The 17,623-nt window shown below is 46.9% G+C and overlaps 1 protein-coding gene across 1 annotated transcript in view; it reads left to right on the top strand.

Annotated features, from left to right (window-relative positions):
* Nucleotides 1-17,623, top strand: part of UTRN (utrophin) — a 1,025,654-nt gene that overhangs the window by 233,933 nt on the left and 774,098 nt on the right. Inside the window, exons 12-13 of the mRNA XM_075339520.1 lie at nt 4,003-4,153; nt 6,833-6,952. Coding sequence (XP_075195635.1) covers nt 4,003-4,153; nt 6,833-6,952 — 271 coding nt within the window. The remainder of the gene's footprint in view (nt 1-4,002; nt 4,154-6,832; nt 6,953-17,623) is intronic.

Here is a 17,623-nt window from a genome sequence, read left to right as displayed (position 1 = left end):
TTCCATGGTATCACACCCCTGTGGGCGTGATACCATGGTACCATGGATTTACATCAGCAATGTGACCATCGCTACTTTAGAACTCGCGCGCGCTTACCATTCTTGCCGCCTCATCCTGGTGTTTGTGTGTCGGCTTCTGACGTGCACTGCGCAAGCTCAGAAGACGTCTGCGGTTCCGGACATGCGCACTGCGCATCAGAAGCCGAGAAGCAAGCACCAGGATGAGAAGGCGACGAGAATGGTAAGCGTGCACATGGAATTCTGAAGCTGCAGAAGTGACGTCGCTGATGTAAATCCATGGTATCACGCCCACAGGGGTGTGATACCATGGTAAGCATGCAAACGCCCACAGGGCGATGTGACGCCCATGGGGCTAGAGACCTATGCTATTTACATAGAATTTATGAAAGTAATAAAACGTATTTTATTACTTTCATTTGACACAATATAACAACACAGAGATGGGTAGGAAGGGGTTAGCAGCTCACTCATGCTCCTGCTTGTAGGTCAGAGCGCTTGTTTTGACCTGACAGGTTCCCTTTAACTGCACTCTAAACTGTAAACCAAGTGTAACACAAAAACAACAATAAACATAAATGAAGTGCACACAGGCAAGAGGGTAAAGGTGGTGTCACACACAGCGACAACGACGTCGCTGCTACGTCACCATTTTCTTTGACGTAGCAGCGAGGTCCCGTCGCTGTCGCTGTGTGTGATATCCAGCAACAACCTGGTCCCTGCTGTGAGGTCGCCGCTCGTTGCTGAATGTCCAGCTTCATTTTTTGCTCGTTGCTCTCCCGCTGTGAAGCGTACATCGCTGTGTGTGACAGCGAGAGAGCGACGAACTGAAACGAGCAGGGAGCATGAGGAGTGTAGTGTTGGGCTGGTTCAGACTATCAGCCAAAAAGGAAATTCTGAGTGATGATGCATCATTGGAGAATCCAAGTCTAAAGGCCCCGTCACACTAAGCAACATCGCTAGCAACATCGCTGCTAACGAACAACTTTTGTGACGTTGCTAGCGATGTTGCTGTGTGTGACATCCAGCAACAACCTGGCCCCTGCTGTGAGGTCGTTGGTTGTTGCTGAATGTCCTGGGCCATTTTTTAGTTGTTGCTGTCTTGCTGTGAAGCACAGATCGCTGTGTGTGACAGCGAGACAGCAACAACTAAATGTGCAGGCAGCAGGAGCCGGCTTCTGCGGAGGCTGGTAACCACAGTAAACATCGGGTAACCAAGAAGCCCTGTCCTTGGTTACCCGATATTTACCTTTGTTACCAGCCTCCGCCGCTCTCACTGCCGGCTCCTGCTCTGTGCACATGTAGCTGCAGGACACATCGGGTTAATTAACCCGATGTGTGCTGTAGCTAGGAGAGCAGGGAGCCAGCGCTAAGCATTGTGCGCTGCTCCCTGCTCTGTGCACATTTAGCTGCAGCACACATCGGGTAATTAACCCGATGTGTGCTGTAACTAGGAGAGCAGGGAGCCAGCGCTCAGTGTGCGCTGCTCCCTGCTCTCTGCACGTGTAGCTCCGTGCGGTGGTAACCAAGGTAAATATCGGGTTGGTTACCCGATATTTACCTTAGTTACCAAGCGCAACATCTTCCACGCGGCGCTGGGGGCTGGTCACTGGTTGCTGGTGAGCTCACCAGCAACTCGTGTAGCCACGCTCCAGCGATCCCTGCCAGGTCAGGTTGCTGGTGGGATCGCTGGAGCGTCGCAGTGTGACATCTCACCAGCAACCTCCTAGCAACTTACCAGCGATCCCTATCATTGTTGGGATCGCTGGTAAGTTGCTTAGTGTGACTGGACCTTAAGTGTTCTGTGTCAGAAGGAATCCTGTTTCAGGTAGTGTTACTGTATATCATTTATGTATCCTAAAACTTATATTCACCATCAGTATAAGGGTAAATTTACATGACATTACTGCTCATTTTAAGGCCACAATGCCGATCCCATCGCGGCTCTCCTGAACTGTTATGCCAAATCAAAAGACCCACGGTTGGGTGAGCTCAGCATTGCAGCCATAATATGGACCATCCAATATGGTCAGAGATAATAGATGGGATGTAGGAATGGGAGCCCTGACTATATTAATGGCTGCCCTTGCTGTTTCTATTGTTAAGTAATGGTTCATGTAAACTGTCCAAGCAAATGCTGTAGTGCTAATCAATGGGCAATTTGCCCTCTCCTCTGTTAGTTTTATCTTGGTGCAAAGACTAGAAAAGCCTGATCTTGTATGGTGTCTTTATATGACATGACTGACTAATGCTTGCAATCAGATTGGATAGCTGGGCTACCGTTTGAGATGTTGTCAATAAGGATGGTGTTGGACATTCAACGGGTGAATATTTTCCTTAAATGGGGAATCAAGTCAGAAGGATCTACTAAGGGGATACATATGTGTGAGAAGAGGGACAAAGCTTGTGATATTGGATCATGTTCACCATTGATTTCCATATTGACAGACTCTATATAGAGCTTCTTTGTCGCGGTTCAATGTTTTCATGTTTTGGAAGTTTAACACAAAACTCTAGAAAAAAAACATGTAATATTAATACAAATGATGCTTCCAATTTCCACTAACAGGTCAATGAGCAATATCAAAAAATATTGAGCCCTGTGATAAAAACCTTTCACTTTCAAAATTAGGGTAATCTCGAGTATTTGAGACCCATCAGAAACATATTTTGGCTATTTTTTTTGTGGAAGGGAATGTGTCAGGAAATTATCTATTGTTTAAATTAGGTTTTTATGTTATTTTTTCTTTAATTTTTATATTACAAGCTATATATCGCATATACTCGAGTATAAGCCGACCGAAGTATAAGCCGAGGCACCTAATTTTACCACAAACAACTTTGGAAGACTTATTGACTCAAGTATAAGCCTAGGGTGGGAAATGCAGCAGCTATTGGTAGTAATGGCCCATATTGTCCCCTGTAGTAATGTGCCCATATTGTCCCCTGTAGTAATGTGCCCATATTGTCCCCTGTAGTAATGTGCCCATATTGTTCCCTGTAGTAATGTGCCCATATTGTCCTCTGTAGTAATGTGCCCATATTATAACTTGTAGTAATGTGCCCATATTGTCCCCGGTAGTAATGTGCCCAAATTGTCTCCTGTAATAATGAGCGCTCTAGTAATTTGCCCACTCTTTAGTGATGTCCTCATTCTGGTTCCCTTCTTGTTCCCTATTATGCCGTTATTCACACACAAACAAAAAATTATGATCACCTGTCCTCCATTCCCGCGGTGTCCTCTTACCTGCTTCTTGTGGACCGCAGGAACATTGACCCCTCAGTGATCTTAGCCAGTACACGGACAGCCACTGTTGTTGTCTGCTTTTTACTTGACTTTAATGGTTTGCGGAGCCACAAATAATTCAAGTGAACTGACAACAACAGCAGTGGCCCCTGCATCGGCCACGATCACCGAGGGATCTACATGCCTGTGGTGCTCAAGTAGCAGGTAAGAGGACACCATGGGAAAGGAGGACAGGTGAGAATATTTTGTGGGACCCTCACTCGAGTATAAGCCGAGGGGGGCATTTTCAGCATAAAAAAACGGGCCAAAAAACTCGCCTTATACTTGAGTATATATTGTAAATAAAAAAATTCAAGCTTTCCATTTTCAAACTGGCCACTAAGCTTTGGAAAACTCTCAATTCTGGCTCATGGAGTTAGATTCTAGTGGCGGAATGCTCTCTATGATGATTATATGCCCTAAAGGATATATGAATTGGGGTTTTCTACCTGAAATGTTCTCTTTTATTAAAGAAATAAGCTATAAATATTCCTGAACTTTGTGTATTGTCATTCATTCCCAGACTGCATTGCACTTTTACTACTACATTAACAGTATATTGTACTGACTTGCCTAGTACAAGGTGAAAATCTTGCTTGCAGCAAGCAATTAGTTGTAGAGATCTTATCTGAACTAAAAATTCTTGTTTTACCTGATTTGACCTGTTTTTTTATGTTATTTTTTTTCCCTCTATGAAGGCTGCATGAAGTGTTGATGGATTTGCAAAGAAAACAACTTGACCAATTGTCTGACTGGCTGACTGTCACGGAAGAGCGAATTCACAAGATGGATTTAAAGTTCTATGGTGAAGATTTTGAGTCTTTTAGAAAACAGATTGAAGAACACAAAGTGAGCAAAGTATAGTATTGGTAATATCTTAAAGTATAAAGCCACCCCTTGTGACCCTATGGGAATACACAAGGAGAATTGTTTATTATAACCTTTAAAGGGTTTGGATCAAGTTTTGAAATGGGTGAAAATGAAAAGTGCTTTCAAACACAAGTAACTTTGCAGTTCACCTCCTGTTTAAAATCCCCTCTGTGCTCAAGAACGGAGGGACTTTTAATGTTATAGTATAAAGCTTGTTGAGTGCATAAGCACTAACAAGTAGGTATTTGTTACCTACCTGCCTGTTGTGCCCGGCGCCATTCTACGCTGGTAGAGCAGTCACAGTCCGCTCCTACCGGTGATTCAGCTGCTTTCTCTTACATCGAGCCAACAGAGCGGTACCTTATTATCTGCTTTGCTCTGTAGATGGGGCGGGGCTGCCAACGTCATGCTGATTTTTCAATGCTGGAGAGGAGAAGGGGTTTAAAGTCGCACTGTCACCAAAAAGGATGAAAAAAATTGTTGATTTATTAATAAATATTTTATTCCCTAGGTTTACACGTTTCAAGGTTCAAGACCTCTTCTTCAGGACCAAGAAAAGAAAAATCAACAATACATGATGTATTGTTTATTTTTCTTTTTTTTTGGTCCTGAAGAAGAGGTCTTGAACCTTGAAACGCATAGACCTGTGGAATAAAATATTAATAAATCAACAATTTTTTTCATCCTTCTTGGCAACAGTGCAGCTTTAACCCCTTCTCCTCTCCAGCATTGAAGATTCATCCATGCGGGTATGCGGCAGGCGCCATTATCTGTATGCTATCTGGTGGTTGTGACCCTCATAACCCCATAAAGTGAGTGTACAATACTACACACTGCTCTTTTAATATCTGGTAAGACCCTATTTGTGCTCTTTTTCCTCAGCCTTTATTAACGTCATGCTAATTGACAGCCGTTTCTCGCTGCCTAAATGGGGTAGCCGACTGTTAATAAGCATGATGTCGGCAATCCCATCTACAGAGCAGAGTATATGAGAAGCCACCGCTCTGTTGGCTCGATGTAGGCGGAAGCAGCTGAATCACCAGCAGGAGCCGTCTGTGACTAGTCTGCCGGCGAAGAACGGCGCTGGACACAACAGGTGGGCAGGAAGCAACTACCTGCTTGGTAGTGCTAAGACACATTTAAGAAAATAAAGTCCCACATATACCCTTTAAGTTATAATGCTGAGAAAATACAACTTTTCATCTTTACTATCAAACATTTTTTTATAGCTTTCTCCCGTCACGGTGAAGCTGGCCAGATTGCTGTATCCGTCCAGCTTCATTACCCTGCAGTTCTCTCATGTATAGAGGCAAAGTTGTCTCTGCTAGCTGCCTGACAGAGCTCAGTAGAGCAGCAGCACGACCATGTTACTGTTACTGGTCCGAACTGTCAACCCTTTGAAGTTCACCGCGTCTCCTGGCAAACAGGAAGCTGAGGGGCAGTGCAATTTTGAAAAGGGAACGTTAGAACAACTTGTTTAATGAAAAAGTGTTTGGAGACTTTAGACTACTCAGATGGAATTCAAATTTTAGATCAGACCAATCGCGAAATACAGGCTGTTTTGTGACAGTCAGCACTCTGTATATTATACACATATTGTATGTTTACTGCCGTGACTGAAAAGTATCCTACAGTAATAAGTGAAATCATAAAAAAATTGAATATAGTGGAATCTTGGATTACGAGCATAATTGGTTTTGGGAGTGTGCTCTTAAACCAAGTTCCTCTTATATCAAAGCGGATTTTACCATAGGAAATAATGGAAACGCAGACAATTCGTCCCACAATCCAAAAATATTTACTGTATTTATGTAAATGTATTACAGTAATACAATATAATGTACTGTATTCATATACAATTACTATAGTACACCAATACAAAATACTGTACAGTAAAAAACATATAAAGCAAATTAAACTTAGCTTACAATAGAATTGTTGTTGTGCGGGAGGTGTACTATAGAGAGAAAAAATTATGTATAAATATGACAACCTTTATTCTAGTACAGTACACAAACCCCCCCCCAAATCTATTCTCCCTAAAATAATGGCAGAATAAAGCCAAATGTGGCATATAAATACTGCACAGGCAATTAGATCACAGTTCAAGCAATGTGCTGTACTGGCTATCAGAAAGAACGTACAGTACTGTATCCACAAATGCAAATTGCTAGGTATGCTATATATGGTATACTGTTTACAGTATACAGTACATATGTACAGAAAGTTACCTCCAGAGCGGGTCAGAGCATGATGAAAGGACAGAACCAGACGTGTGATCTGTGAGTATTTGCTCTTATTGCAAATCATTGCTCTTAAACCAAGTTACAAATTTGGATAAAGCTTTGCTTGTCCTGAAAAATGCTCTCAAACCAAGTTACTCTTAATCCAAGGTTCCACTGTATTACTATATCTAGAGGAAGGAATTCTGATAACTGTAGACTCTCCTTTCGGTACCAGTCTGTCATCTTATATTTGTATTTTTTCAACCCCTCTCGCATGTACAGCACAATTAAATCAATTGTGCTCTAATAATAATAATTATAATAATAATAAAAATAATAATATATTAGGTTGTGGGTATTTATTTAATGTTAGTTTTATTTTTTACTTTGTTATTTTGTTGGTTTCATCATCAATCTGTGATATATTTGCTAGAAATTGCAAAACGACCTGGAGACAGAACAAGTTAAAGTCAACTCCTTAACTCACATGGTGGTTATTGTGGATGAGAACAGCGGCGACGGAGCCACTGCGGCACTAGAAGCACAGCTACAGGTGGGTCATCTAGTGATGAAGGATAATGTAACATCTTTTGGTTTCCTTGTTACGTTATTCCATATCGTTCTGTAGCTGTGACAATATCTCTGTATATTCTTTTCCTGGATGTGAGATCTGCTAAACTGGGTGGGATAATGGTCAGGAGATCTCCTCGTTCTACAGAAGGTGGAACTTGTAAATTGCGCCCCCATCTATTGATATATAGATATGCAGTATATATATATATATATATATATATATATATATATATATATATATATAAAAAAAATTGCTTATAGTGTTGGCAACGTGTCCTGTTAAATGGATGGACTAGGGACAGCTCTTACTCCTGATCTATAAACTACAGCAGAGACACTTTAGAGCGTGTCTCCCGCTCTGAAGAACTGGGTTCAACAAATAAATTGCACTGTTGCCTTTTAATTTGAATGGACGCCGTTTAAAACCAAATTCGTGCTTGTGGCCAGTTGTAGTTTTCTAATAAGAGTAATAAAAGCGGATAACGGGTAGGAGCAAGGGCAACGGGAGGTGAGAATAAATAAGAAATGAGCTGTGGTTTATGAGGATCAACATTATGGCCCGCTTTACACGCTACAACATCGCTAGCAATTGCTAGCGATGTCGCGTGCGATAGCACCCGCCCCGTCGTTGTAACGATATGTGGTGATCGCTGCCGTAGCGAACATTATCGCTACGGCAGCGTCACACACACATACCTGCTCTGCGACGTCATTGTGACCGGCGAACCGCGTCCTTTCTAAGGGGGCGGTTCGTTCAATGTCACAACGACGTCACAGCAGCGTCACTGAACCACCGCCCAATAGAAAAGGAGGGGAGGAGATGAGCGGCCGGAACATGCCGCCCACCTCCTTCCTTCCTCCTTTTCTGGTGGATGCAGGTAAGGAGATGTTTGTCGTTCCAGCGGCGTTACACATAGTGATGTGTGTTGCCGCAGGAATGACAAACAACATCATTACTGCAGCAGCAAAGATAATTGGGAAGAGGGGGGCATGTCACCGATGAGCGATTTTGAACGTTTTTGCGACGATTCAAAATCGCTCATAGGTGTCACACACAACGACATCGCTAACACGGCCGGATGTGCGTCACCAATTCCGTGACCCCAACGAGATCGCTTTAGCGATCTTGTAGCGTGTAAAGCCACCTTAAGTCCATAATTGTCAATGGAAGAGAAAAAAATGGAGAGGAATTGTGATGGAGAAGAGTCATTGGGTCTTTTAACCTTTAACTTCATCGAAAGTCAGTGCGCAAAAAAATGAGAGGCTTCATATAAAACAAATACAGTATTGTACATTAGGCACAGAGATGGATAGATAGATAAATAGATAGATAGGTAGGTAGGTAGATAGAGGGATAGATAGATAGACAGATAGATAGATAGATAGATAGAGGGATAGAGGGATAGATAGATAGAGGGATAGAGGGATAGATAGTTGTTTTCTTCATAGTGTGGGATTTCTTCATTATTATTTGTGCTGTGTTTTGTAAGGTTGTTGTAAAGTATTGTGAATTTCCTATGACTTGGCTGTTATTTCACTTTCACTGAAGTGCTGAACTTGTGTTTATGTGGGAAAACAATGCAATGTAAATGCCTTTGTGTTTATCCTTGCAACACAAACATGGATAAAGCCTATGTAACCAGACTGGTGCTATAATCTTTATCCTAATGGAAACAATAGGTTTAAAGGTGACAGGAGGAACATTGCTGGTTTTGACATGTGTATTGTGCTTATGCTTACTATACGTGGAAGGGATTTTCACACTGGAGCCAATGGTATGGCAAAAGATATGCCAAAAATGTTTGGTCAGAAAGGGTGAAAATACTGGGCTTACCTTTAAGTTTTTAATGGAGTGGGAACATTTGTGTGTGCCCAAGTGAAAGCCTACAAAAATGAGTCCCAGGAACCCCTCAATCTCAAGACTGGTTGTGGTTCCAAGAACGATATCAAGAAAACTAGTCCTCAGTTCCATTTTCCCAGCATAAAGGTATGTTCAGAGGTGCAAGCACTATTCTGTGAAATACAGATACTCAAGAGCAGTCGAATACCTAGTGTTGAAATTTCCAATAGTTTCTGTTTAGAATACTTAAAGGGACTCTGTCAGCAGGGTTCTGCAATGTAGCCTGAAGACAGCATGCTGTAAGAGTTAAAACAGAAAATGCAGCCCTGCATCAGTCTTTTGTTGTTTACCGGGAATCTTAAGCCTAGGTCACACGTAGCGACGCAGCAGCAATCACGACGACGATCTGACCTTATCAGGATCGCTGCTGCGTCGTTACATGGTCGCTGGTGAGCTGTCAAACAGGCAGATCTCACCAGTGACCAGCCCCCAGCCAGCAGCGACGCGTGGAAGCGATGCTGCGCTTGGTAACTAAGGTAAATATCGGGTAACCAAGCAAAGTGCTTCAGTTGGTTACCCGATATTTCCCTTGGTTACCAGCGCACACCGCTTAGCGCTGGCTCCCTGCACTCGTAGCCAGAGTACACATCTGGCTAATAAGCAAACCACTTTGCTTATAGTTACCCGATGTGTACCTTGGCTACGTATGCAGGGAGCCGGCTTCAAGAAGCTGCGGACGCTGGTAGCCAAGGTAAATATCAGGTAACCAAGCCTTTGCTTGGTTACCCGATATTTACCTTGGTTACCAGCATCCGCAGAAGCCGGCTCTCTGCTCCCTGCACATTCAGTTTGTTGCTCTCTCGCTGTCACACACAGCGATGTGTGCTTCACAGCGGGAGAGCAACAACCAAAAAATAGTCCAGGACATTCAGCAACAACCAGCGACCTCACAGCAGGGGCCAGGTCGTTGCTGGATGTCACACACAGCGACATCGCTATCAAGGTCGCTGCTACGTCACAGAAAATGGTGACTTAGCAGCGGCGCCGTCGTCACTGTCGTTGTGTGTAACATGACCATTAGTTTAAGCCTTTTATCTTTATCATGAGTGGGTCTCAGCAGCATGTGAATTGAAGTCCAACTCCACCCTATTCTGTGATTAGCAGCTTCTGTCTATTGAAATGCACAGCCTGGTGTGGGTGGGGACAGCCCTCCCAGCACTACTACATACAACATTTAAAATCTTTCACTGTGTCAGAATGGCTGCACCCAATAATCTAAGGCCGGTTTCACACATCCGGCTTTTCGCCGGTTTGCCGGATCCGGCGCTCTCCCGTACAGACAATACAGTACAGTGACAGCGCTGTAACTTCCGGGTCACATGCGCCGGTCACATGACAGCACGTGACCGGCGCTTGTTGCGCTGTCACTGTACTGTAGTCAGATCTTACCAGCGATGCAGGAATGATACAGGTCGCAGTATTGACCTGTATAACGATCTCAGCAGTCACTGTGACCCTGTCACACCGTGTCAAACACAGCGATGTGTCCTGCCCAGCAGGACATCGCCTTTGAAGAAAATGGCCTGGACCATTCTGCAACGACTATAGATCTCACAGCAGGGGCCTGATCGCTGGTAGGTGTCACACATAACAAGATCGCTAATGGGATCGCTACTGCATCACGGAATCCGTGACTCAGCTGCGATCTCGCTAGCGATCTCGTTATGTGTGGCGGTACCTTAATAAATAAATCATTGTCTGTTTGGCCACTAACTATAAAAAATAGTGGCTGAACCCAAAACTAAAAGAATTTAAAATTTCTTTTTTACACCCCCCACCCCTCAACCCCCCTCCGGCTGCCTAAAATATGACACTATAGTGCATAAATATTGCACTACAGCTGCTGTGCTACCATAGATTGTAATTCGCAAGATTACTGAGATAAGGCCCGCACTCCGCTGTATTCATATTTGTCTATTTATCTCATCGCGATCTCATGGTTAAGAACCATTTTCTTAAAGCTTCAGGATGCTTTACAAAGGCCTATTCATCTGTTTCTTTTCTTGAATTTGATAATGATTGGTTATTATGAGACTCTTTTTTTACTATGAGTCCGATTTTGTCCCATTTCTACAAATAACATTTTTTATCCTTTATACATATATACACTTTTAATTTGAAATAACAATTCCGGTTGCTTTCAATCGAATGCATTAAAGTAAACAATTTATGTAGGAAACAGAGCGTAAAATTCTATAAATATAGTCCTTAAACTCAGAAGCAATGTCGTCTGCTGGCTTGCAATTTATAGATAATTTGTTTTATAATGAGTTTTTGTAAATAACATAGAACATGTAGCTATTGGGGATATATAGCAATTTCTCCGAGAAGCTTATTTAGAATTATTTTTTTCTTGTAACCTAAAACATAGCTGATCTAGTCATTCTTTTATTCGCTATAAATATTAAAATTGTTTGCAAAGTGGGATGTCTTACTGACACCTATAGATCAGTGAGCATGTTAGTGTCTTTAAAATGCAAGCACTATCCTAGCAGGCAGACTGGGCAGAATCCTACCATTCTATGTTCAACAGTAAAGGGGCTGTCAAGGCTGAAATGAAAAGTGTGCAGTCACTCTTTCTGACTTATCTCTGGGGGCATGTTCTTTTTCCACTGTATGAGGAACCAATGAAAAGCAGTCAGTGTCATGCAGGGGAGAAAAGAACCCGCCCTCCTCTTCCTCTTCATCTTTGCAGCTACCGGTACTTTATCGATAAGTAGCATAGCTGAGTTATGTATCATTATAAACACTTCCAGAACTCATCTCAGTGTTGTAAGCTCTCACCCTCCTCCCAGACTGACTGCCGTCATATGAGATCTGGAAAGGTTTGCAATGATCCATAACTGCTGCATATCTATAAAGTAGCTGCAGACATGAATAATGAGAGGAGGTTGTATTTTGTCCTGTATGTTGCTGTCTGCTTATAATTAGTCAACCTTTTTTCTTTGTCGCTCCATTGGGAGACCCAGACAATTGGGTGTATAGCTTCTGCCTCCGGAGGCCACACAAAGTATTACACTCAAAAGTGTAACCCCTCCCCTCTGCCTATACACCCTCCCGTGCCTCACGGGCTCCCCAGTTTTATGCTTTGTGTGGAAGGAGGCACACATCCACTCATGCATTCCCATTTTAGTCAGCAGCAGCTGCTGATGTTATCGGTTGGAAGAAAAGAGGGCTCCCACGGGGCCCCCGGCATGCTCCCTTCTCACCCCACTACGTCGGCGGTGCTGTTAAGGTTGAGGTACCCATTGCGGGTACGACGGCCGGAGCCTCATGCCGTATTTCCTTCACCATCCCTTGAGGGCTCTGGGAGAAGTGGGATCCTGAGCGGTCATCCAGGTACTGGGACCGTGCTCCCTCCGCAGCCCCTGTGTGGAATCTGCCGGACCGGAGTATTTTCTTTATCAGGGACCGGGCCCTGCATCTGTCAGGTACTCTGTGTCCCCATGGGGACGGTTCATGGAGCGCCTGGCACCCGGACGCTGCAAGGGCTGCTAGGCCGTGAAAGCCGGAGGACTTCCGCGCCGACCGCGCCTGTTTGTCGGCCGCGGTCATAAATTTAGTCCCCGGCTTCAGTTGCGGCCTACTTGCAAAATCTCGCCCCCGGACCTGTCTGTCAGGGTAGGGGCGGGACAGCCGACCGGACGCTGCCTGGGACACACAGCGGCTGCTGATCCGTGAAAGCCGGGGGACTTCCGCGCCGACCGCGCCTGCTTGTCGGCCGCGGTCATAAATTTAGTCCCCGGCTTCAGTTGCGGCCTACTGGCAAGACTCCCGCCCCCGGACCTGTCTGTCAGGGTAGGGGCGGGACAGCCGTCCTGATGACGTCGGCAGTGAGGGCCGGAGCATCCTGTATGCTTCCTCCCCCCTCTTTGATCACAATAGGGACCCCAGATCCCCGCACTTTTTCCTGGTGCCGCCCACCGCTCCACTCCCCCTCTGAGAGCTCCAGCAGCCATTTTTTTCAGACATTCTGCGCTGGAGAATCATCAGGAAAGAGCTCTTCACCGCTGGGAGACCTGGAGCAGGGAATCTGGAGGACACACACGCCGCTTTTTAGCGGTCGGTAAGCCACACCGGTCATCCGGTGCTGGTCCCCCTTGGTTGCCTGAATAGATACGTATTATATATCTTTATATATATATATCTCTCTGTTCGGCCGGGCTGTATACTCTTCCCTTATACCCTCTGTGATCACTCTCCTGGGACACAACAGCATGTCGTCCACAAGGAGCAAGAGCGCTAAGGCACAGGGTTTCTTTGTGACCTGTACCTCTTGTGGGGCTGTGTTGCCTGCGGGTTCCACCTACCCTCACTGTGAGCAATGCTCGACCCCTGTTACACTGACTCAGCCGGAGCCGCGACCACTTGTGGGCCCCTCGGCTCAGGTAGACCCCCATGCTACCACTGTCCAGGCGGCAGGGACAGAGTTTGCAGTGTTTGCTGAGAAGCTCTTTGAGTCACTTTCACAATCCATGGCTAAGTCTATGGACAAATGGTCTGCCAAGCTGCTAGAAGCCTTGCAGTCCAGACCGGTCCTTACACAGACCCAGGACACTGTTGGATCGGCGCCTCCAGGTCCCTCTCGGTCCACGCCGCAGCGCGCTCCCGGGGTGGGCTCTAGGTTTCACGTGGAGGACTCCTCCACGGACCACAGCCCCAGACCAGCTAAGCGGGCCCGCTTGGAATCATCAGCTTCATCACGCTGCTCAGGTTCCCGGCTGGAGGACTCGCTGGAGGACGAGGCGGAGGTCGCAGCTCAGGGCTCTGACCATGACGTTGCCCTCAACCTTGATACACCTGAAGGGGACGCCTTAGTAAATGATCTTATCTCGTCCATCAACCAGGTGTTAGATCTATCTCTAGATTGGCGGCTAGATCTGTGGTATCGGTTGCAGATGGCTCATCGCTAAAAGATGCCACTGACAGGCAGATAGAGCTCCTGGTGAAATCCATCTATGAAGCCACGGGCGCGTCCTTTGCCCCGGCTTTTGCAGCCGTGTGGGCACTCCAAGCTATCTCGGCTTGTCTAACCGAGATTAATGCGGTCACACGTACTTCTGCTCCGCAGGTTGCGTCTTTGACTTCTCAGGCGTCGGCGTTTTCTTCATACGCCATGAATGCAGTCCTAGACTCTGCTAGCCGTACAGCGGTCGCATCCGCTAATTCTGTGGCAGTCCGCAGAGCCATGTGGCTGCGCGAATGGAAGGCAGACTCGGCTTCCAAGAGATTCCTAACCGGTTTGCCGTTTTCTGGCGACCGATTGTTTAGAGAACGATTGGATGAGAGGGAAAGGACTCCTCCTTACCCCAGTCCAGACCGAAGCGACCTCAGCAACGTAAGATACAATCGAGGTTTCGGTCCTTTCGCCCCTCCGCCAAGTCCCAATCCTCTTCGTCCAATAGGCCGGAGAAAGGTCAGAGGAACTTCTACGCGTGGCGGTCTAAGTCACGCCCCCAAAAGGCTGCCGGAGGCACTGCCTCCAAGGCGGCCTCCTCATGACTCTTGGCATCCCCGAACCGCATCCTCGGTCGGTGGCAGGCTCTCCCGCTTTTGCGACACCTGGTGGCCACATGTTCAAGACCGATGGGTGAGAGACATTCTGTCTCACGGTTACAGGATAGAGTTCATCTCTCGTCCTCCAACTCGTTTCTTCACAACCTCCCCCCCCCCCTGCTCGGGCCGACGCACTTCTTCAGGCAGTGGCCGCTCTGAAGACAGAAGGAGTTGTGATTCCCGTCCCCCCTCAGGAACAGGGGCGCGGCTTTTAATCCAACTTGTTCGTGGTGCCAAAGAAGGACGGTTCATTCCGTCCCGTTCTGGACCTCAAACTGCTCAACAGACATGTGAGAACCAGACGGTTCAGGATGGAATCTCTCTGCTCGGTCATCGCTTCGATGTCACAGGGAGACTTTCTCGCATCGATCGACATCAAAGATGCTTATCTCCATGTGCCGATCGCACCCGAACATCAACGCTTCTTGCGTTTCGCCATAGGGGACGAACACCTTCAGTTCGTGGCATTGCCTTTCGGCTTGGCGACAGCCCCACGGGTTTTCACCAAAGTCATGGCATCCGTTGTGGCGGTCCTACACTCCCAAGGCCACTCGGTGATTCCCTACTTAGACGATCTCCTAGTCAGGGCACCGTCTCGGGAGGCGTGTCAACACAGTCTTACCGTCGCTCTGGAGACTCTCCAGCAGTTCGGGTGGATCATCAACTTTCCAAAATCCAAGTTGACACCGACCCAGTCATTGACCTACCTCGGGATGGAGTTTCAGACTCAGTCAGCGGTAGTCAAGCTACCACTGAACAAACAGCTTTCTCTGCGAGCAGGGGTGCAATCTCTTCTTCAGAGTCAGTCACACCCATTGAGGCGCCTCATGCACTTCCTAGGGAAGATGGTGGCAGCGATGGAGGCAGTGCCCTTCGCGCAATTTCATCTACGCCCACTCCAATGGGACATTCTCCACAAGTGGGACAAGAGATCGACTTCCCTCGACAAGAAGGTCTCTCTTTCCCTGGCAACCAAGACGTCTCTTCAGTGGTGGCTTCTTCCCACTTCTCTATCGCAGGGAAAATCCTTCCTGCCCACAACCTGGGCTGTGGTCACCACGGACGCGAGCCTGTCAGGGTGGGGAGCAGTGTTTCTCCACCACAGGGCTCAGGGGACCTGGACTCCGAGGGAGTCTTCCCTTCAGATCAATGTTCTGGAGATAAGGGCAGTGTATCTAGCCCTATTGGCGTTCCATCAGTGGCTGGAGGGCAGGCAGATCCGTATCCAGTCGGACAACGCCACTGCAGTCGCCTACATCAATCTCCAGGGCGGCACTCACAGTCGTCAAGCCTTCCAGGAAGTACGGCGAATTCTGCAGTGGGTGGAAGCCAGAGCATCCACCATCTCCGCAGTTCACAGAGCTCTGGCGGCGGATGCATTAGTACAGGATTGGTCGCAGTTTCAACTGCCTTATGTGTTTCCTCCTCTGGCGATGCTACCCAGAGTATTACGCAAGATCAGGTCCGACTGCCGCCGCGCCATTGTCGTCGCTCCAGACTGGCCAAGGCGGTCGTGGTACCCGGATCTGTGGCATCTCACGGTGGGTCAACCGTGGGCCCTTCCAGACCGCACAGACTTGCTGTCACAAGGGCCGTTTTTCCATCTGAATTCTGCGGCCCTCAACCTGACTGTGTGGCCATTGAGTCCTGGCTCCTAGCATCGTCAGGGTTATCTCAGGATGTCATTCCCACTATGAGACAAGCCAGGAAACCGACGTCCGCCAAGATCTATTACAGGACTTGGCGGATATTCTTGTCCTGGTGCTCTGTGAATGGGTTTACTCCCTGGCCTTTTGCCTTACCCATTTTTCTTTCCTTCCTTCAATCTGGAATGGACAAAGGTTTGTCACTAAGCTCTCTCAAGGGACAAGTATCGGCGCTCTCAGTATTTTTTCAAAGGCGCCTGGCCAGGCTCCCGCAGGTCCGCACGTTCCTGCAAGGAGTATGCCACATAGTCCCACCTTACAAGCGCCCACTAGAGCCCTGGGACCTTTACAGGGTGCTAACGGCTCTTCAGAAACCACCTTTCGAGCCGCTGCGAGATGTCTCCTTATCACGTCTTTCGCAGAAGGTGGCATTTCTAGTGGCAGTTACATCACTCCGAAGAGTGTCGGATCTTGCAGCGCTGTCATGCAAAGCCCCCTTCCTGTTTTTTCACCAGGATAAGGTGGTTCTGCGTCCTGTTCCGGAATTTCTCCCTAAGGTGGTATCTCCTTTTCATCCAATCAGGATATCACCTTACCTTCTTTTTGCCCTAATCCAATTCACCGATGTGAAAAGGATTTGCACTCATTAGATCTAGTGAGAGCACTCCGGTACTACGTGTCTCGCACAGCGCCCCTGCGCCGTTCAGATGCACTCTTGTTCTTGTCGCCGGTCAGCGTAAGGGTTCGCAGGCTTCCAAGTCAACCTTGGCTCGGTGGATCAAGGAACCGATTCTTGAAGCTTACCGTTCTTCGGGGCTTCCGCTTCCTTCGGGGCTGAAAGCCCATTCTACCAGAGCCGTGGGTGCGTCCTGGGCATTGCGGCACCGGGCGACGGCTCAGCAGGTGTGTCAGGCAGCTACCTGGTCTAGCCTGCACACTTTCACGAAACATTATCAGGTGCATACCTATGCTTCGGCAGATGCCAGTCTAGGTAGGCGAGTCCTTCAGGCGGTGGTTGCCCACCTGTAAGAGGGAGCCGTGTCGGCTCTATTTATCGAGGTATTCTTTTACCCACCCAGGGACTGCTTTTGGACGTCCCAATTGTCTGGGTCTCCCAATGGAGCGACAAAGAAGAAGGGAATTTTGTTTACTTACCGTAAATTCCTTTTCTTCTAGCTCCAATTGGGAGACCCAGCACCCGCCCCTGTTCCCTTCGGGCTTGTTGTTCAATTGTTTCTTTGGTTTCAGTTCTTCGAACATCCTTCGGATTGAATTTACCTTAGACCAATTTATAAGTTTCCTCCTTCCTGCTCTTGCACCAAAACTGAGGAGCCCGTGAGGCACGGGAGGGTGTATAGGCAGAGGGGAGGGGTTACACTTTTGAATGTAATACTTTGTGTGGCCTCCGGAGGCAGAAGCTATACACCCAATTGTCTGGGTCTCCCAATTGGAGCTAGAAGAAAAGGAATTTACGGTAAGTAAACAAAATTCCCTTCTTTACAGGCAAAAAAGTACACGCCCCCAGAGACAAATGGAGGGAGAAATATTT

The sequence above is a fragment of the Anomaloglossus baeobatrachus genome, chromosome 3, assembly GCF_048569485.1.
Source record: "Anomaloglossus baeobatrachus isolate aAnoBae1 chromosome 3, aAnoBae1.hap1, whole genome shotgun sequence".
Lineage (NCBI taxonomy): Eukaryota > Metazoa > Chordata > Amphibia > Anura > Aromobatidae > Anomaloglossus > Anomaloglossus baeobatrachus.
The sequence above is the reverse complement of the archived record's forward strand: the minus strand, read 5'-3'. Positions and strand labels throughout refer to the sequence as shown.